This window comes from Zophobas morio, unplaced genomic scaffold (assembly GCF_036711695.1).
Source record: "Zophobas morio isolate AGI-343-1 ecotype UQ-CSIRO unplaced genomic scaffold, CSIRO_AGI_Zmor_V1 ptg000046l, whole genome shotgun sequence".
In the NCBI taxonomy this organism is placed as follows: domain Eukaryota; kingdom Metazoa; phylum Arthropoda; class Insecta; order Coleoptera; family Tenebrionidae; genus Zophobas; species Zophobas morio.
The window spans coordinates 3,613,706-3,633,934 of record NW_026972151.1 but is presented as its reverse complement, the minus strand read 5'-3'; the positions used below and the strand labels follow the sequence as shown (position 1 = coordinate 3,633,934).

The window sequence follows — 20,229 nt, the reverse complement described above, 5'->3', positions numbered from 1 at the left end:
AATTGTCCTAGACCGTGTTTACTAATATGGCCACCAGTGCATCGTTTACGCGGACGATCTTGTTCTATTAATCAGGAGACTGGGTGAACTGAAAGGAAAAAATATAAGGTTAGTGGAAAAAACAAAAGAATATGCTTTAGAAGTAAACGAAGACAAAACAAAGTATGCGACTGAATTTTCAAGAAGAGTGTGACTTGCAATTTGCACAGCAACAGGTTGGCGTAGAAATCATAGATTCACAAACAAAGAAAATTTGATAAAACAGAAAAGGAAGAATTTCTACCCAAAAGAAGTAACGTACGCAATGAAATATATAAAGGAAGCAGAAATATAATAAATAAAAAGTGAAGGAGGTCAAGCAAAAAAGTTGGGAGGAGTTTGAAAACAGAATGGAAATGCAAGGACAAGGAAACTAAAAAATGCTGCACAGAACTTTGAAGGGTATAAGACAAAAATAACATAACAAAGGAGGTTAAGGTTTTCTTTCATCTTCGTGGTCTGATTAGCCAATTGTAATAACATATTCAAAAAAGGCTTTAGTATGGTAAGGTATGTACATTGTGGTGCTCAAACAACACAGAGAGAAGCTTAATTCAGAACACAGTCGATCCAACGAGTTTGTGGAAGCGGTATGTTCACCTGTAACCGTAAAAACCTCCTGAAACAATCGGGAAAGCCTTTAGGGGTTATGGGGTGTGTAGTTATTAATTTAGTAGGTTTTTCTAGATTTCTGTAGAAAGTACTTATCTATCTTGTATGTAAATACCTTCTGTTTAAAGAACGTAAATAAAAATAAAGAATTTTGAATTTGTCTAACATTTAATTCCAAAACCGAAAAACCAAACAAATGAAAACACCGTATTAAGAAACTTTAAGAAAATAATGTCAAACGAAAATTAAATAAAATTTTCACGGCACCTTTTTTTCAATCCATCTCCCTAAATAGTTTCACCCAGAAGATCTCTTAAATTTATGTTATATGGGGCAGCTGTCAGTCGAAGTGGTAAAACGCGCAGACCTATTAATTTCTAGCCACTCAGTCCTGCCCATACATTAACACTAAACCGGTTATGAAAATTTGTCTCATGAATCGCATAGCGGTTTTCATCCGACCAGATATGAGTATTATAGACACTGGAAACCCTCCTTCGAGTAAAAGTTGCTTCATCTGCCGACAAGATTTTTTTCTACGTGTGATTCATCTCAATTATTCTTAACTTTTTTGCAATTTTTCCATAGCCGCTGGAAAAGCGAACTGAATATTCTGTAATCTAGCAGTGCTTGGAATGAAAATGCATGGTATAGTTAAACCTCACGAACATTCCCTTCGGCCTTCTCATCGCATAATTGCCATTTTGATTGGAAAAACTTTCATTTTATTTGTCAAAACAACAACTGCCAACCAAGCTTTCGATGAAAACAAAAATTTTAGCAATGAAACTGTTACAATTTTTGAGTAAAATTTCAATGATTTTTTATCTCAAAAGCGAGACGACTTTTATTAGAACTTTTTATATTTGGGGTATAGTTACTAGACCTTGACCCGTTACCATTTTTTTTTGTACAAGTATTTCAAAAACATCCTGTATACTTACTTTGGTGTGGTGATACGTCACGTCATATAGCCTGTCTAGAATCTCTATTCTTGCCTACTAAGGTTCGGAATGTACAAAAATGTCTCTCCTGTAATCGTATCCTGAAATCCTGGAATAGGTTTCAAATTCCATTGTGACTTCAGCCGTGATGTTGCAAGAGAGAACTGTGAAAAGTTTCTCGATTATGGTATGCGTAATAGAATGTCTTACAGTTCAACCACGGGAGAATTGTGGAAATGGCACGGTCACTTCACAAAAAACCAACATTTATATTGATCTAGCCATTTATTTCATTTTAAAACAATCATTCTGTTCATATATATATGTATTAATATTGTGATTATTGACGGCATTTTGTAACTGTGAACTTTGTATCAATTCCTCTAAGTGCATCATTTTGGAGATTTACATAAACGTTTATTTTAATCTGAACTGCTACTAAAGCTTACCTTTAATATATATTTTTTTTCTTGTAATTATTCCTTTTTTAACCTTCACTTTGAATATTTACACATCTCGAATATCCCGTAACACTTCCGGATGATCCTGGAGGCCATAATATCGTAACTTATTTGTCTTGGGTCGGATTGTCTTCCTTTGTATTAACCCCAACCTGAACTGAGCTGCACCGGGCCTATTTGCTAACCTGTGACCCGAGTAGAATAGTTGATTAATACAGTTATCTTTTCGTTGTCTCTTATCTTAACTGTGACACTACTAGCAATTGCTAAAAATAAATCAGAATAAATAATAACTAATGATCCAATAATAAATTAGAGTCTTAACAGTAATTTTTGTCATGCACATGTTTTGCGTATAATACCAACAAAGCCGCTGTTTTCACACGTATATTCCTATGTTTTTGTTTAGTGTGATGGACAGACATTGGAAAATGGGACGTTTCCTGTATTGTTGCACTTTAATTTCCTCCAAGCACTATAAATTTATCAAGCCTTTTCACTAACTGCTAGCGATTTAGAGAGAAAAGAGGCGGAATTTATCTCGCGAAGGTTTCATTTGCTTTTTTGCAATTTAGAACGATAGTGAGAAGAGACATTACGTGTATACGCTTCCTCATGCATTCTCCGAAATTGAATTACGTCGCCATTAAGGGGGCGAAGTTTAAGATTAAGAGTTAGGTTAACTAGGAGGTGCAGGTGTCTTTCATAGCACTTGTAATGTAGTCAAAAGAAGCCCCCCCTATAAATCCTGTTTCATAATAACTCGACTTTTGTCGTAGAAACAGTTACGAGTTCGGTCCCTAAATTTTGTTCTATCGTAAATAATTTTCTTTACTGTTATTAGTAGAAGAATTGAGAGTTAACTTCGGTATTCTGGACGCAGTGAATAAACGAGACTGCCTTTGATGTAGAAAATCTATTTAGTTTCAGTTTAAGATGTCTACAAATTAGATTCCAAAACTCCAAACTACCTTTTCTCCTCTTACGTCGTTCATTTATGGTGAAAAAACCTAAACATTATCTTGTTTGTTTTGTTGTTTGCTACATAATTGGCATCAATATTTGAAGAACTAGGTGGCGCCCTCCATGAGAACACATTCAGCTGTTTTATTATTGAACGCCACTCTTCGCCACAGCCGCCGGCCCTAGAATGTCAATTATTCTGTCGCGTAAATAGGGTTTGTAACACACTCCACATTCTGAACAACCATAACCCGCACAATCCTCTACGCAACAAGTAGACTCCCTTCCGCAAATTTACGTGGAGATTGATTGTCGCATTCCATGTGGTAATGTGGCGCACGTAATTGCCCCCATCAAACTTATCGATTCTCGTCACTGCAACCCACCTCCAATGATCCACCTCTGATTTTAATTTCTACCCTCCGTCTCCGATTCAGTAAAACCACAATGACGTCGCTACCGCGTAACTTGTCGGCTTCGTAATTGAACTCATCGTTCAACGTCTAACATATAACGCCTGTCTTAAAGCCAAATGCATGCAATTTCCGTATACCGTTGATGCTAAACCGCACAGAACACCTGGAAACTGGTAATTATGGCACAGTGTTGGTCAGTAGATGGTGCAGTGAAAATAAGATGAGCAAGGTAAGTAGGTACAAGTATCGAGGGTGTCGAAGTGTCATCATTCAACATTATAATAATATGTTCATTAACCTTGGATCATTTTTTTTGTTCTTGTTCTGAGTTTATGATTTCCTAGGATAATGTGTTTGTGCCCATGCAAAATTGAGTCCTCGATAGCAGAGGAGCTGTTTTCTTTGATATTTCGTGTATTTGATTATGCAAGTTTCGTACACTGTTGAGGCTAAATCGGTGAAAACCCCAAAGTACCACTAATAATAAAATCATTACTGAACGATAATCTTTCGGGCATTAAGCTCCAGCTCCAACCAAAAAGCGTAAGTTGTACAAATGACAAATACCACGAATGCCAAACCAATAATTAAGCCCTGTTATGACCCGCACCCGCTGATGGCGTGAATTAATGTCCCGATAATTACAAAAAGTGTGTTAACTAACCAGTGAATTCCCCCATCAACTGCATCGATTTCCCCACGTCGACTCCCATCCCACTTCTGATTTTAATTTGTCTCCGTCGTCGATTTGACAAAACCGCATTGGCGTCGCGGTGCTACCAGTGTAACATGTCGGCGTTGTTGTTCCCGGGATGAACTGGTGCGTCCATAAATCCAACAACGTTTCGGTCCCATAAGGCGGCATAATACATCACCCGATCGGGACAAACCATCCAGAGTTTGCTTTAATCTATTCACACGTGCCGCACACAGCGCCCTCTCGCCCCACATTCATGCATTATACATTCTGAGGGTATATTGGGGAACGGGACTACGGGCTGGCTGACGCGCGAGTGTTTTTTTTACTTCTGATCGGAATTAATAATTTGGCGGGAATGTGCGAACAGGGATTCCACCACGGCGGTGAACCGTTCCCGGTTCTGGGAAAAATTTAATAGGGAAGTGTCGGCGCAGCGAGGTCCCTAAGGATGGGTGCAATTAAATGGAGACTTTTAGAATAATGGACAGAATTTTTAAATACATTTTGGAGAGGGTATTGCGTTGATGACGATATGAAAGAGAGGTTATTTATAATAATAATAATGGTCTTTATTGGAACTAATCGTAAGGAATAATATGTACCATATAATGTACCTGTATCAGTTGAAAACCTCTTCCTTAGAATCAGTAACACCAGATGAAACACGAAAACTAAAGAAAAATTGGTCTGAGATACTTCTAGATACTTCCATTTTGGATATCGATTAATTCCAACTTGATGTTGTCTTAACCCAGACATCCCGCCAAAATGAGACATATTATTATGAGCAAATGTTTAAAAACCCGCGAATAATTCAAACTGGTGAACCCAAAATATGGAGGGTAAATTATTTATTTCTTCCATTATTGAGAGGGAAAAGCTGTGAAAACAACTATTGAGGCGTGAGAAAAACCCTCTCCAGTTTTCAAATTTTTTTAGTTTACAAATCAGTACAAATATTTGAACATCATAGATTTAAACAAAGAAAGAAAAGAAGAGAAATCGTCACTAAAGTAACTGCATGGGAAAGCACCAGTTATTATAATGGTGGGGCGGCAAACTTAAATATCAACAAAAAATCAAGGACTATACTGGGAGTCCAAATTATAGATGGCGGTTTGGGATCGATGCCTCCGATCAAGGAGATCGAGCTCTCCTCAGTTTTCGTTGCGTGGGGAGATTCATGAGTCCAGGTCAACGACCTGTTCGTTTCACGAGGGAGTAGGTACCACAGTCGACAACTTGGATAAATTCCTCCCCTGTTAACATTATTGCAATTGACCAACGAATCTGTTTTTGTTGATTTAAAAGAAATGATAAGTTGAAGTTGAAAACAACGTCGCTTTTATGCGTGACAACATTATTCTGAAATTTGTACTCCCGAAGTTCTTATATTGATTAAAATGTATTACTGAAACTGCAAAAATAAAAATTTCGTTACGCCACACTGTATCATGCAAAAGGAATTTACATTATGTTAAATTATGCATAAATTCAAGTCAGTGAGTAAAAAATAAAAAAATAATACAATAAAACAAAGCACATCTCTAAAAGTGGATCAACGTGTAAGATTAGTTTAAATACCCTAAATGAAGTATTATCAGACTTGATTGCAAAGTTATGAAGGACGATTTATAGTGCTAGCATCTACCTTGATTTCTAGTATTTCACTCTGGTGAAGATTGGAAAAGGTGTTCTAAGACAGTAAGATTACAATTATCTTTGTTCTAAAGACACTAACTGTTATCAAACATTGTTCAGATCATTATTGAACAATTCAATGAGATCATCTGTTTCAGAGGGGTAGAAATTACTATACAACTAACTGGAAGCCATCAATATATGAATATTGCAGTACTGAACGACATCGAATAAATCAGAAAGGTACACCGAGAATCAGACAGGACTTAAAACCGAACCCTGTGGGATACCAGAAAAAAAAGCGTATCAAAATTAACAATTTGCAGTCAGTCGGTCACCCAGGCAGTTTGTCAACTTTGGAGTCACCTTTAATATCGTGGTAATTTCGATCGACCAGTAGCAAGTCTACATTTAGACCATCGACTGCTTTCGACATGTGAAGTTGTTTAAATATTTATTCCACAAATTGTTCAGCAAATGCAGATTCGACAAGGTTGAGTGGTTGCAGATTAAACTGATTGGTGTTAAATCCTTTAAGCTCAGCGGTTTGTTCACTCTTGGGATAGGTTTTACAATTGAAATTTTCCATTCTTTGGGAATTAACCCTACTTTAAGAGAGTAATTAATAATGTGGGAGGACTTACAATCCAGAGTAGAGCGAATTATAGCATTCTGTGGCATTAAGTTTCAGTTTTGTCACGAATTTGGTAGTCGATTTATTTGAAACTGAGGCAAGGTTATTTGGGGGAAAAAGCCTTTGATGTAAATCGTTGAGTTTTACATTGTTGTCCGTGTCACACTTGGGAATTGAATCAATAAAGTATCTGTTTATAGTGTTTGATCAAGGGATTCACTCAAGGTCGATAATTTATTTTACGGAGTACGAATACCTAAATAATCAATTAATTAGTGCCCAGCTGTTTTGGAGTTTTCCGCGAAATCTCATTAAAAATGACTAAGTATGTTATATAAAACTGTCTTATTTGGGAAAAATATTGCTTATCAGTAGCAGCTTTTTGTTTGAATTTTCTCAGGATTTTAAGGTTATGGCTGATAATTTTATCTGAATTTAATAACTTTTGGAGTGGCAGGAAAATCAAAAAGAGAAGTTAACCAAACGACATTTTCAGAATATTAAATCAAGTATCACACAGTTCAAGACCCCTATACAAAATATACGAAAAATTATTATTTGTGAAATATTGAAATATATCACCAAAAATAGAACGAGAGTGATACTTAATATGATTATTGCACTCACATGTCACATGATGTCAACTGACCAATCAAACGCGTCAATATTTGTAAATTCAACCAATCAGCATACAATTACGTGATAATTGCACACTGTGCAATTACCACTACCGATAATTATCACTAGCCAGATGTGCCAACTATAAGATAAGCAAGTACCAGTTAATTGCAAAAAAAAACAAGAGGTTACTAACCAAATATTTAATTATGAAACTAAGAATTGTAATTAATTATGGTACAGTTGTAGTAATTTACAGGGGTTTGTGTGCTTGGTGAAGTAGTAACTATATTTTTAGACATTTGTACCAAAGCAGACGGTGCGCAATTTGTGGATTTGTTATTAGACTCTTCCATAGCCGTTGAGTTGGCGCGTAATTTGTCAATCATTTGATAATGATGATCTCCATCGAGCTGAAGGTATGGTTTGATGGAGAAAGTATTGGCATGACCGGTAATCTTTATAAGCTGTTCTTCACCGACTCCCGCTTTTGCAAGTTGCGACACTGCAGTTGACCGTAATGAATGATTACTAATCTTCTTTTTCTTTATGTCGATGCCTATTTCTTCTGCGGCGGTTCTTGTCCATTTCCCCATTTCATTCCTTCCAACGGGTGAATTTTTGAACCATCCTACAGAACTAGGTTCTCTCCATGCAGGATTTGGCGTTAAAAATAAACGATCGGTGGTTATATGTTTACCTCTCTTGCTCAGCATTTTTTTGTAGAGCCTTAAATAATAAAATAATTATTATTTTGTATTTGAAACAGTATTTAATTACCTAACGGGGCAAATTCTAGGATCTGTGGTGTTTGTTGCAAGCCATTTGCTGTCTGTTAATTTATGGCTACCTCCTTGAGCTGTTTTGGAAAAAATACAATTGTATTCTATTCGCCCCGTAGGCAAACCACAATTATCACTTTCTTCCTTAAAATGTTTGATAGTAACGTTAACACCTTCACATCCCCTCCAAGCTAATTCTAATCCAGCCACATAAAAAAACATTTTCTGTAAACCATCTGGCGTGTCTTCGTTATAAATCTTTAGAATCTTGTTGTATTCTTCTAGAGTCAAAATTGAGGAACTAGTTTTGCGTTTTTCCGGTTGTATTTGTAGGTTCCGGCGTTTTGCGTCGCGTGCATTTCTACTACCCTTGAATTCCAGGTCAACAAAAGGATCAAACTTTATACCAAATTTATTGAAATACAGTTCTTGCAACTGCTTTGCCGTTACATTCCACATCGTTTTTATTACTGCTTCTTTGTAGTCATTACCATCGACTTTTTTCATATTGTACCCCCAATCTTTGAGGATGAATGCTAGTTTTTCCGTGGAAGTGTTTCCATCAAAAACATATTTGCGTTCACCGCAAAACTTCTCAAATTGCCTCCAGATTGAATTTCGTGAGTTCTTCGTATTTAGCGGCGTAATGTTTGTAATAGAATCATCAATTTCTTTTGGCGTGTTACGACCAAAACGAAAATTGGACATGGTTTTTTAAACCCACACAAATTTTGCAAAATGGCTGTTCTTATTTACTTGCGTCGCCATAGTATCGCACACCAAACTACTTCGTAAATCATTATAAAATTATTTTTAAAATGTTTGTTCTTGCAATAATCTGTTGAATATATTGCGTGCATCACAATGAAATCGATAATTTTGAACAACAATAATCTCTCATGCTTGTTGCCTAAGAAAAATGCACTCGTGCTAAAGCACTCGTGCGTTTTCAATGCAACAAGCATTCGAGTTATTGTTGCTCAAAATTATCGATAACATTGCGATGCACTTAATATATTATAACTGATAATTTCCCGATCGAACTCCAGAATCTGTGTAAAAGAAACGCAAGCGTGTTCCGTCTGAAATATTTGAAAATATATTGTGATCATAATACTACTTTTATCCCATTTGTCAATGTGGTAGAACTCATCCTTGTAACTACTTTAGATAAAATTGAATCCTGATGATTTCGCATCTTCCACGCCTAGCTGGTCACAGAACTGATGATGCAACCTTTTGTTTGCTATGCTTCCAGTAAAGACCTTTTTGTATTAATATATTAATCTTCAGTCGTTTCTTTATTGTCGCCATTAATTCTCAAAATTCTCCTATTTCAAGGCGTCCAGTTTCCCATTTGATGATCCAATTCCTTCCCGTTCTCTAGAACCGCTCGTACATACTTTTAAAGAACGGCGAAGCGTTACCGCAATTACTTGTTTTTTTGCCGGTGACGATGTTGCGGACAAAGTCGTTTCGAATGAATCGAGCTTTTCCTGCAGTGGAAGGTACAAGGAGTGGTTTGGACCCGACGGGAATTGACCGGAACTTACCCATAAATTAAACGAATTACGGTCGTGGAGGATCACAAATGGGGTTTTAATTGAACAGGAGCAAAACTGTTCGGTGCAGGACTTAAAAATGGGGCAGTCGGTAGGATGTGTGGGTCGAAAAAAAGATAAATTGCAGTGATGCGGGTTCGATGTAGGAGGAGCCCGGAAAGCTTGTAGAACGATGATTTTTGTAGTTTAATGAAGAAAAATAAACAGATGTTAACGCTTTTATATATGAGCTCATTAAAGTGGGGATAAAGAAAGGAACAAAAGCTGGAGTATTATTTTGCGGGGTATTACAAGCAGCGATTAAATAGCAAGATGAGTAGGGATATTTTTAGCTTTGCTTATTTACGTCAACATTTTTTTTTAATTAACTAAAATTAGAATGATAAAAGTCCTCGAGAAGAATTTCAGCTTAAGCAAACCGGAAGATATTTTAGGGGAAATAAAACTCAGGGAGCAGCTTACAAGTGTTTATTTTTATTTAAGCCTAAGTAAATATAAAATTTAAGTACTGAGTGGCTGTTGGGGATGAGGTGAGGTCTTGCCAAGTACGCCAATTTTAAAATGAATGCATTAAAATAAAATATTTATTTAATAGGGGCAATAAAGGTATAGTTTATTTAGTGTATTAATTATGGTCAAGTTGTATGTAGAGAAGTGACTTTTTGTTCCACGGGAGGTCCATAATAGGTATTAACAACGTGTCTGTCATGTTCTGTTTATGCAACGGGCTTTAATTAGCTGCTTACTACATGTATCCAGTATCGTAACGGTTGCACAACTGTTACGTAAACTGTTTACAGCATTATCACCATTGTTCCATCTGCGCAAATTTCTCCGGTATTTTGCTAATGCATCAGATGACATTGCTGTTTATGTGATTTATCGTCGTTATCGTATTATTTGCTCATACATCTTCCTAATTCAGCCGTGCAACGAATCAAACCGACTTTTTAAATTGAAAATTAAATCCTCCCAACTTTCTAATCCCTCCTTTTCAAGTATTCTGAGAACCTTAACTTCTGGCAGTTCCGCGAACGAAGATTTCGTTTCGTTATGAAGAGCATCGTGCAGGAGCTTTTTAAAACTTTTCTGTATTTTCAAAGCAGATGTGCTAGACTTGCATTTGATAGAAATTGTTTGCTGCGCTTGTGGAGTTTGAGAGAGGAATTAAACTTGACTATTACTTCTTAATATGTCTACTATGCCTTAACTATGCTTAACTTCCTTTAGGTCTAATAAAATTAGATGTGCTAATGCCAACGGCGCCCTGTTGTCTTTCACAGTTTGCTTTCGGGTCTTCTGTAACAAACTATTTAATGTTTCCCGGTGCTAGAGGCTTTTTTGTCTTTAGTGTGCAAGTAATAAACTTCAACTTCATGATTGCACTTGTTGTTTTTCCAAAACTTCTAAATAATGTTTCAGATGATAGATGCATAATAGTATAGTAAAGTGCATATCCACTTATCTTAACAGCTTTTGAACTCTCTTTGATAATAAGCTGGATGCAGAAAATGGAGAATATAACAAGTTAACAAACTTATTTGCATGTTGTCAGATGCATTTCACATGATATCCGGGCTGTTGCAAGTTCCGTAATTACGGCTTCTTCCGCTTTCCGTTTTTCTTAACGAGGTTGACAAATTTTCAGAGCTCTGTAGATAACATCTAGGGAACACGTTCATTTTAAAAAATAAAAAAATTATTAGTTTTTTCTTGTCATCTCTGATTATCTTACTACTAAAACATCATTTCTTTATACCTGTCTTAGAAACTGTCTATTTTTGTTTAGTGAAAAATTATTTTTCGAAAAGTTGTTATAAATACTTGGTAATAAATTATTTCATTAACGTTATCTTTTAATTTGAGTTTCTATGATATTTTAGAATTATGTTTGGAATTTCGTTCCGAAAATTTTATCCTTTAATAACTAGTTGGATAATATTAAACTAATGACGACATTTCTTCAATAATTCTTAAATCAAAATGCAAAATATGGCGAAATTGTTTATTCCTCCATTCTGAGAGAAATTAAATGTTACAAATCGATACAAATATTGTACATCACAAATTTAAATACATAGAAAAGAGGAATCTTAAATAAAGTATCTGGATGATAATGTTCAAGTTGGGATTAGGATGATGTGTTGGTAAATTTAAATAGCATTTAAATCTGGGAGAAAACAAACCACACAGTGTGAGAACGTATAACGACAGCGGCACGAAGGGCGTCTCTTCATGAATGTGTATTTACTCTAGCAGCAGCCACCACACGCGCTATGGATTTTAAACACGCGCATTTCTGAGGCCTACTTCTATCCCCGCAGCAAGCTGTACAGCCTGATTCACTTTAGTTAAAAATCCGAGAATAGTTTTCAATTCGTGTGTATGGTCCCGTCATCCGCCTCCGCTACACGATCTCAAGTGTTTATTTCGTTTTAGGTTAAATAAAATCTTCTGAATTTTGACGTTAGCAACATGAGTACGTATTACAATTACAAGAAGAGAAACAAGCAAAATTTAATTACGCCATACTCTATCAACAATGTCGAACAACAAGAATTTCTATGAGGTTAATTCAGGTTAATTAAAGTTTGCATCAGAGACCCAGAGAATTTCCGCATCACATAAATCGAGACACATATGCCATAATAATACTATATTATAATCAACGCGCGGAATTTTATCTCATTCGCTAGAACCAGTGCTGTCGCGGCGATAGTTTGATTACAAATATATTTTTCTTTGGGACTGTTTCAACATAATATAACATTTCAAGATCACAAAGCTGTGGTTCTGTGGTTGAAAAATTAAAAAGGGCATCGAGTATTATTATTTGAAGTAATATAGTAATATAGAAGTAGTTTTTTTACTAGCTGTAAACACTCCTAGCGACGCACTGGCTACGACCTTGTGGACCAGATCAAAGCGTCCCCGCTACTCGCCGTAAAACACACCTTACTTCAACTGGGGGATTGCAGCGGTGAGATAAATTCCCGCGTACTGATTATAATACAAAACAAACATGAAATGAACCTTACTTTTCTGGTACAGGCAGGTATTAATTTAGCTGTTGATAAGTTTCAAGATCCCTTCTTTGAAATGGGTCAACATTTAAGATTAGTTTAAATGCCATAAATGAACTACTATAATTTCGAGTGAGAAGATATGAAGCGTGGATCATGTAATAATATCCAGAACTTTAATTATATCGTGCTAAAAAAGTGAATTTCCTTCGACATATTTTATATGAATTGCTGTTAAATTGTATTAGAGCCAGGAACAGATTGAATATCCTAACATAAATTAATTTACCAAAAATAAAACAAAAATAACAGATGTTGATGAAATAGTCAAGGTTTTACACTTCTCCAATTAGAAAATCATAAATTAACTGGTATTGCACTAATTATGCTCGTCGAATGCAATTCATTTTTTGTTTAAACAATTGTTACGTGAACCCTGTCTGCAAATCCCATTAATCTCTCATACATCTCTTTTGATTCCAACAACCTCTCAAATCGTGTTTCCTCTTCCCCAATCCATCTTGACCATTCACAACTTCTTTCATCATCATACAATCCACACTCGAAAACAATATGCCAAACATTCTCCACCCTACCGCAACCACACAGATCCGTATAACTCAGGCCTCTTTTATTCAGAAACTCATTCATACTGCCATGCCCGGTCAACAAAAACAGCCCAAACATTTCTGGCTCAAACCAAACATTCTTACTCGCGAACCTCACACTTGGAACAAAATCCTGAGTCCCTCAACCCTTTTCGCTCATATCCCATCTTCTTTGCCAAATCTCCCGTAGTTTCGTATCCAACACACCCTTTTGCTCTAGAGTCTCTCCTTCTTCCAGCCTAATCTGCAGCCATCCCAATTCTCCTAGATTCACTTCCCTTTTCGCCCTAAACATCACTCCTGCACTGCATCGCATCCGTACTTACGCTCCTACAAAACACCATGCACCCATACAACACGCTCCTTTGACACCTGTTCACCAACTCCCTTGCATATGCAAACCTTAACACATCACACCATACCCCCAAACCAAATGACGCACACGCAACCACCAATCCTTTATATATCACTCGTGCCGTTCGTTTATTCAGACCCTATTCTTTCCTCAATACATGCCTCAATTTTCCCATCACTCCGATCACCCTACCTCTCAGACTCATACGCTCACTAACTCTTATACCCAGATACTTCACTTCTTTCACATACTTCGCACGCTTTTCCTGAACCCTCACCTACGGCGGTCTCAACTTAGACAACTATCCCTTCAGCAGCATCCTAACAGTTTTCTCCCTGCAGATCTGAACACCCACTTCATTCCCCCAAGCAACCACCATTTCCATCATTTCCGTTCCCACATCCTCAATCTTTTTTTTATTATCAGCCTCAATCATACACAAGAGATCATCCGCATACGCCACACACGATATTCCCCTTTGTCTCCTTGATGGCATTTTTATAATGTTTGAGCAAGCCTTGGTACTTGAACCTGCACCTCTCGTTTCCGTTCAAATTTCCCTCTCGTTTACGAGTCAGTTGCCATTTTTTTCTTGCTTTTGCAGCTCGACCTTTTAAGTCCTTCAGTTGCTCGGTCCACCAGGCTGCTCTTTTACCTTTACCCCTTACAAACACCCGTGCAGGCTTTCTAGCTGCTCCCTACCCGGGAGTCTCGCGAAGCTTTCAGGACTGGTCATATAGGCCTCCCTTCCCAATTCTTAATAATAATAATAATAATAATAATAATAGTTTATTTACGGGAACCCCCATGATATTACAGAAAAACAGAAATAGAAGAATAATACAAAATAACTAAACTAAACTAAACTAAACTAACTTAAATAAACTTACACAGCGTGTGATTTAATTTAACAGAAACACAATGTAAATAATGGTAAAAATCAATACTGTATATCCCGCAATGAAAGTTTGAATTGTCTGAAAGATACCCCGAACAGTTCCACTTCGTGAGAATTTGCTTCACGCGTTAGACGAGCAACGGTCGATGAGAATCCATAATTTGTTCGATGTAATGGAGTAAAGAAAAGTGGATTACTTCTAAGACTTTTTTTAGGACAATTTAAACCAAAAACATATAACAAATCACTGGAAGATAAATAACCATTAAATAATTTGAAGAGAAATATTAAATCCGATTTTAGTGTTCTAGTCTCAAGCGAATCTAAAGAGAGCAGATTTCTCATCTGGGAGTAAGTGTAACTATCTTTACTGTAACCCATTTTCCACGCACATGTTCGAAGAAAAGAATTTTGGATTTTCTCCAGCGACCTAATATGCACCAAATACGTGGGTGACCAAATCACACTGGCGTATTCTAGAACAGACCTTACCAAGGCACAGTAGACAAGCTTATGAGCATCAACGGAAAGACGATATAACGATCTATTAATTAAACCTAACATTTTTGATGATTTACTCAGAACATAATGTATATGTGGAACAAAGCTCAGTTTTTTATCAAAAATTACCCCTAAGTCGCGTATCTCCGACACTGCCTTTACAGAAGTTTTATTAATTCGATAACAAAAATCACTGTAAGCTGTTATTCGATAAAAAGATATTTTAAAACATTTCTCTGTGTTAACTTTCGTATCATTCCATACACACCAATTATATATTCGATTCAAATCATTTTGAAAAAGGGCACAATCCAGAGCTGACGATATCTCTCGAAATAATTTTAAGTCGTCTGCAAATAAGAGTATTTTTGAAAAATATGCCGAAAGGTAAATGTCGTTAATGAAGAGATTAAATAATAAGGGCCCACAATGGGTTCCTTGAGGGACACCTGATTTCACCGAAATGGTGTTTGAAGACGAGCTTCCAATTCTAACAACTTGAGACCTATTTGATATGAAACTTTCAATCCACTGGACAAACATCTCATCAAATTTCATAGCTCTTAGTTTGTGTACTAAGATTTTGCGGTTAACCCTATCAAAGGCTTTCGCCAAGTCCCCATACATTGAGTCAACTTGTTTACCCTTTTCCAAAGAATGAATTAAAAAATTTTGGTACAAAAGCAAATTTGTGGTGGTGGAACGACCTTGACAAAATCCGTGTTGAACATCACTTATTATGTGCTTAGTTGCCATTTTTAATTGTGTGGAAATTAAATGATCAAAAAGCTTAGGCAAAACCGATTGTATACAAATACCTCTGTAGTTTGAAATCAATTCTTTATGCCCAGATTTGTGTATTGGAATAAGGTAACTGTTTTTCCATAGCTCGGGAAATTTTCCAGAATGCAGAGATAAATTGAATAAATAAGTTATCGGTTTGGTTATGCTAAAAACACATGGAATTAGAAAGTCCGACGGAATTAGATCAGGACCACTACTGACCGAATTTTTTAAACTTAAAATACTGTTAAATACTTCTTCTTCGGTAAACCTATGAAAAGCAAAGGAGACTTCACCTGAAACACCTATTTTGTTAAAATTTATATTGTCTGAAGGGTCACTATACACCCCTTGAAAGAACTGAGCAAATAAATTAGCTATTGATTCTGGCCCAACGGCTTCTTCACCATCAAATTTCATGCGACTTGGATATCCCAGATTCTTGTTTTGATTCTTCCAGAACTCCCAAAAAGATTTAGAAGGGTCGGAGTGTATTTCGTCCTCAACTTGCGCGATATATTTCTGATAACATTCATTTGATTTGTTTTTACATAAAGCTCTAATTCTAGAAAACTCCATGTAATCCCTGTTGTCACCAGTTATTTTATATTGTAAATGGAGCTTTTTCTTTAAACGGGTTAATTTTTTTAGTTCGCTAGAAAACCACTTTGGAAATTGAGATGTTCGAAATTTTTTTTTAGGTACTAAATTATAGATTACGTCACAAATTAAATCATAGAATGTGAGAACAGCCTGGTTAATATCTTTGTCTAAGAAAATTTCCTTCCAATTGATTTGGCACAATCGATAGTTAATTTCTTGATAATCAGCATTTTTAAAATTATAATATACCTCTTCATATTCTAAATGTCGCTGATCCAAGTTACAAGTAACCTCAAATTCATAACTGGAGTGAAAAACTGATTCATTTAATAAAGGCTTATGGGCATAAGTGGGTTGTAGGTCCATAATATTGGTAAAAATAAGATCTAAAAAATTGTTGAATTCATTGGGCAACTGATTGACTTGAAACATATTTAAGTAAGCAAAACAATTTGCAATAATCAGAGCTTTAGGATCGGTATTCCCCTCAATCACCATAGTATTGTCCATAATATTCCATTTGGTATTAGGTAAGTTATAATCGCCGCAAATAATGAACAATGATTCACTCCGGTTATCTAGAATATTTTTAGTAATTTCACAGTACCTCTCGTAAACTGAAAAATTTTCATTCGGCGGAATGTATGTTGCTCCCAAAATAATGTCTTCCGATTTGTTCAGTTTTATTGAAATATACAGAGCTTCAAATGCTTCATTCACGCTTAATATTTTACTTCCCTGAAGTCTTCGATGAACTGCTATAAGCACCCCACCGCCTCTAGATTTATTTACAAAGTCATTGTTCCGATCAACTCTAAAAATAGAGTAATTCCGTAATCCTAATTCATAATCCATAAAATCATTGTTAAGCCAAGTTTCAATAAATATTATTACATCATAATGTTCATCACTAACACTTTTATGAAGAATATTTAATTTGGTTCTTAAACCACCAACATTATGAAAGTAAATATTCATTAAATTTGAGTCCACGGGATAACTTAGTTTTTTTGTGAAGCATTATTAGTTAAAGTAGTGATGGTTGGTACGCCTTTTATGTATTTCAATGTTAGATTTTTTTCACCCTTTGATTTTCTTTCCTCAAGTTGATTTCTTAATGTTTTAAGTTTCTCAAGTTGCATCGGTGTTAGATCGTTGTTTAACTTAATATTATTTAGACATTTACCTCTATTTCTTAATAGGTCCAAGGCATCATCCGCATCTTTACAAACTATTTTTATTGGCCTAGGTTTTGAACTATCCACAACTTTACCAAGTCTAATTACTTTCTTTGCATTAACTGAAAATCCCAAATCTTCCGTAATAATTTTAGAAATAGCCGTACTATCCTGTTGAATTCTCACGGAACGTTATACACAATAACATTTTTAGCCCTATTCAAACGATCTTGTAGTTCATTAGTTACAGCATCTTCATTAAATATGTTTTTATTTAACTGATCGTATTTCATTGTTAATTGTTCTACTTGTTGTTGTAAATTTTTAATTAGCTCGCTTAACTGAGGAATAAGGGCCATCGCATCTCCACATCGTTGGCAAAAAAAACGCATCTTACGATTCTTTAAATCTAAAGCTCTAATTTCGGTTTCGGATAGGTCACCACAGTCTTTACAAAAGAGTTTTTTACATGCATCACAACCAAATGATTTCACATTCTTTCCGCATTCACAGCAACGTGACCCCACCTTACCTATTTACCGCAAAAACAGTAGCTGATAATATTTTATATATCCAGAACTTGATGTAGGTGTTTGACCTTACAGTGAATTTAAAAACGTAATTGTAGGCCACACAAGTAAAGTGCTAACATTACACTTGGCTCCTTCGAACAACAGTAGCTTTCTGATTTGAACATCTCCCAATTGACGTTTCCCATGAACCACCCTCTCCTCTTTTTTATTTTCTGATTGAACTTCCCTCGTACACTTTCCACACCGATCAATATACAATTGTGGTCACTCACACTGCAGTCTTCCTTAACCTCCCACGTGTCACACACAAACCTCTCCAACCAGCCACCATTCACTACCGTGACGTCTATGTCCGATTCTCCCATTGGCCCGCTAAAAGTGAACAGATCAGATGGTCTGCTCAAAACCTCCAAGTCCAATTCCCCAATTAATTCTTCCAATTCCCGATCCCTCCTCTCACTCTCACGACCTGTACTCACATACTTACTATACCACAGGGGAGAGACGGCATTGGCGTCCTTCATCGTCTTTCCCTCGCATTGACCTAACACCTTCCTGATCCATTCCAAATACGGTCCAATCTCATACCCAAATGGACAATGCACAGACACCACACACATGCTGCCCAACTCACAGTCTATATTAACACATACTCCCAAAATTTGACCTTCCACGCTTATTTCTACAGCATCCATACCTCTATCATCTATCAACACTGCAGCTCCACAATCATCAGCGGACATATACACTCTCATATCATCAGGCACACCAACAACCCGGCCCTCTCTTGCATACGGTTCCAGCAACAACGCCACCTTTATATCATTCTCTCTCATACATACCCCTATGTCACACATCACACTATAACAAGCCTGACAATTTGCTTGTAGGATTTTAGGATTTCTAGTGCAGTAAGAGAATAAGGGAATCCATCCATAAGGCTTGGCGTTCGTTTTCATACTTCTTCAATCTTCCCTCTTCCTACATTTTGTTGTGTTCCGTTTCGTTTAACAATTTTTTTACACTTTCTCTTATAAGATTATTTACCATTGCGTCAGGTTGTGTGAATTTAATGGTTCGTTTAGTAATCCTGTTGCTTCACCTTCTCCTAGATCATAGAGTACCAATTCATTGTAATGGTGTACCGTTTTTAGCTTTCTTACATTTACTCGTGTCAAGGGAGGGAATATTAGATTTTTTGTTTTTGCTTTGAGTGTGAACCTCAACCTGACATTGTTAAGGTAATGAAAACAAAATTAAAGGATGGAACAAACACTGTAGGATGGATGATGAATGATTGACTCGCAAATGTAGAGAATGTTCGACCGACTGGATTAAGATCACCAAGGAGACCACACCAAATATAGCTTCAAAGTTGGATATCAGTTTCTTTGAATGATTCGAACAACAAAAGAAAAATTTCACTTTTAGGTGGAAGGCATTGAGGACATTGATTGCTGTCTCTAGATATTTTCATCAATGTTAGTTCGACATTTATGGTATCGAGTTATCGCTTATCAGTTCCTCCACTACTGGGTTTCGCTGTACATATTGATCGTAGGCTGCTTATATAGTTATCGGGTCTGATGACTAGATAGGGTCTATGCGAACAGGTGACCCAGATGGTCGTCGTATTTTGTACCTTCGCCAGTGCTCCTATATCTTTGTACCGTTAATATTGTAACACCTCCACCCAGATCGAATAGTAGTAGTCTTTTTGATGTGGAAACACGTACGCTTTTGAGCATCAATCTATTATCATTAAGGTTCTCTATCGACTCTATTTTCACTTTGCCCACCTTCCCTTTTAAATTTCTGACTTTTCTTTTACCATTGAAAATAACGATGTCCGTCTTGTCTGCCCAGTTCGAGGCCTTTTTGTCCCATGAGTGCCTGCACGTCCAGAATTTCGGCGCGTATTTTTGCTCTACTTGGGTACATACGAATTGTTTTCCGGGGTCAATTTTTGACCCTCGGTTGAATAATGGGTGTACGTAAATTGGTTCCGATGGTCAAGAGACGGTAGATTTTATAATGCCGAAGGTTACATTATCTCCTGGGGTGAGGGGATCATCTGTAGGTATTTTCTGTCTGCTTTACCCGGCTCGGAATGGGAACCAATTAGTATGTTACCCGTGTCTTATGCTCCCCTGCCACTCGGGAGGCTAAGTTGTCGGCAAAACCAATTCTTAGTGCATTTTTGTGCACAAATTCTCTAAGTATATATATATATCCACAGCGACCCTTGTGGTGCTCCTCTCATTCCTGACAATTCCTTCGTTTTTCCGATGAGCAATCCCCCACTCTAATACTTTGAGATTGCTTTCTTTTTCAGGTTTTTCATGGTTATGTCCCATGACGTTATGCTGATGTCC

General features: G+C 36.6%; 2 protein-coding genes across 2 annotated transcripts in view; one reads left to right on the top strand and one right to left on the bottom strand.

Moving 5' to 3' along the window:
- LOC135142395 (TWiK family of potassium channels protein 7-like) overlaps positions 1 to 20,229 on the top strand; it is a 555,364-nt gene that overhangs the window by 140,658 nt on the left and 394,477 nt on the right. The gene's annotated exons all lie outside the window — the stretch shown is intronic.
- LOC135142328 (uncharacterized) lies at positions 7,217 to 8,795 on the bottom strand. Its single transcript, XM_064074015.1, has 2 exons — positions 7,809 to 8,795; positions 7,217 to 7,757 (listed from the first exon to the last, which is right to left on the bottom strand). The coding sequence occupies exons 1-2, from the start codon at positions 8,516 to 8,518 to the stop codon at positions 7,244 to 7,246; spliced, it is 1,224 nt and encodes a 407-aa protein (XP_063930085.1). The 5' UTR covers positions 8,519 to 8,795; the 3' UTR covers positions 7,217 to 7,243.

Excerpts from the sequence above, each read along its gene's own strand:
- LOC135142328 (XM_064074015.1), bottom strand. The coding sequence starts at position 8,518 with ATGTCCAATTTTCGTTTTGGTCGTAACACGCCAAAAGAAATTGATGAT. Across the intron at positions 7,758-7,808 it reads CCTAGAATTTGCCCCGTTAG|GCTCTACAAAAAAATGCTGA; the intron begins GTAATTAAATAC and ends TTATTATTTAAG.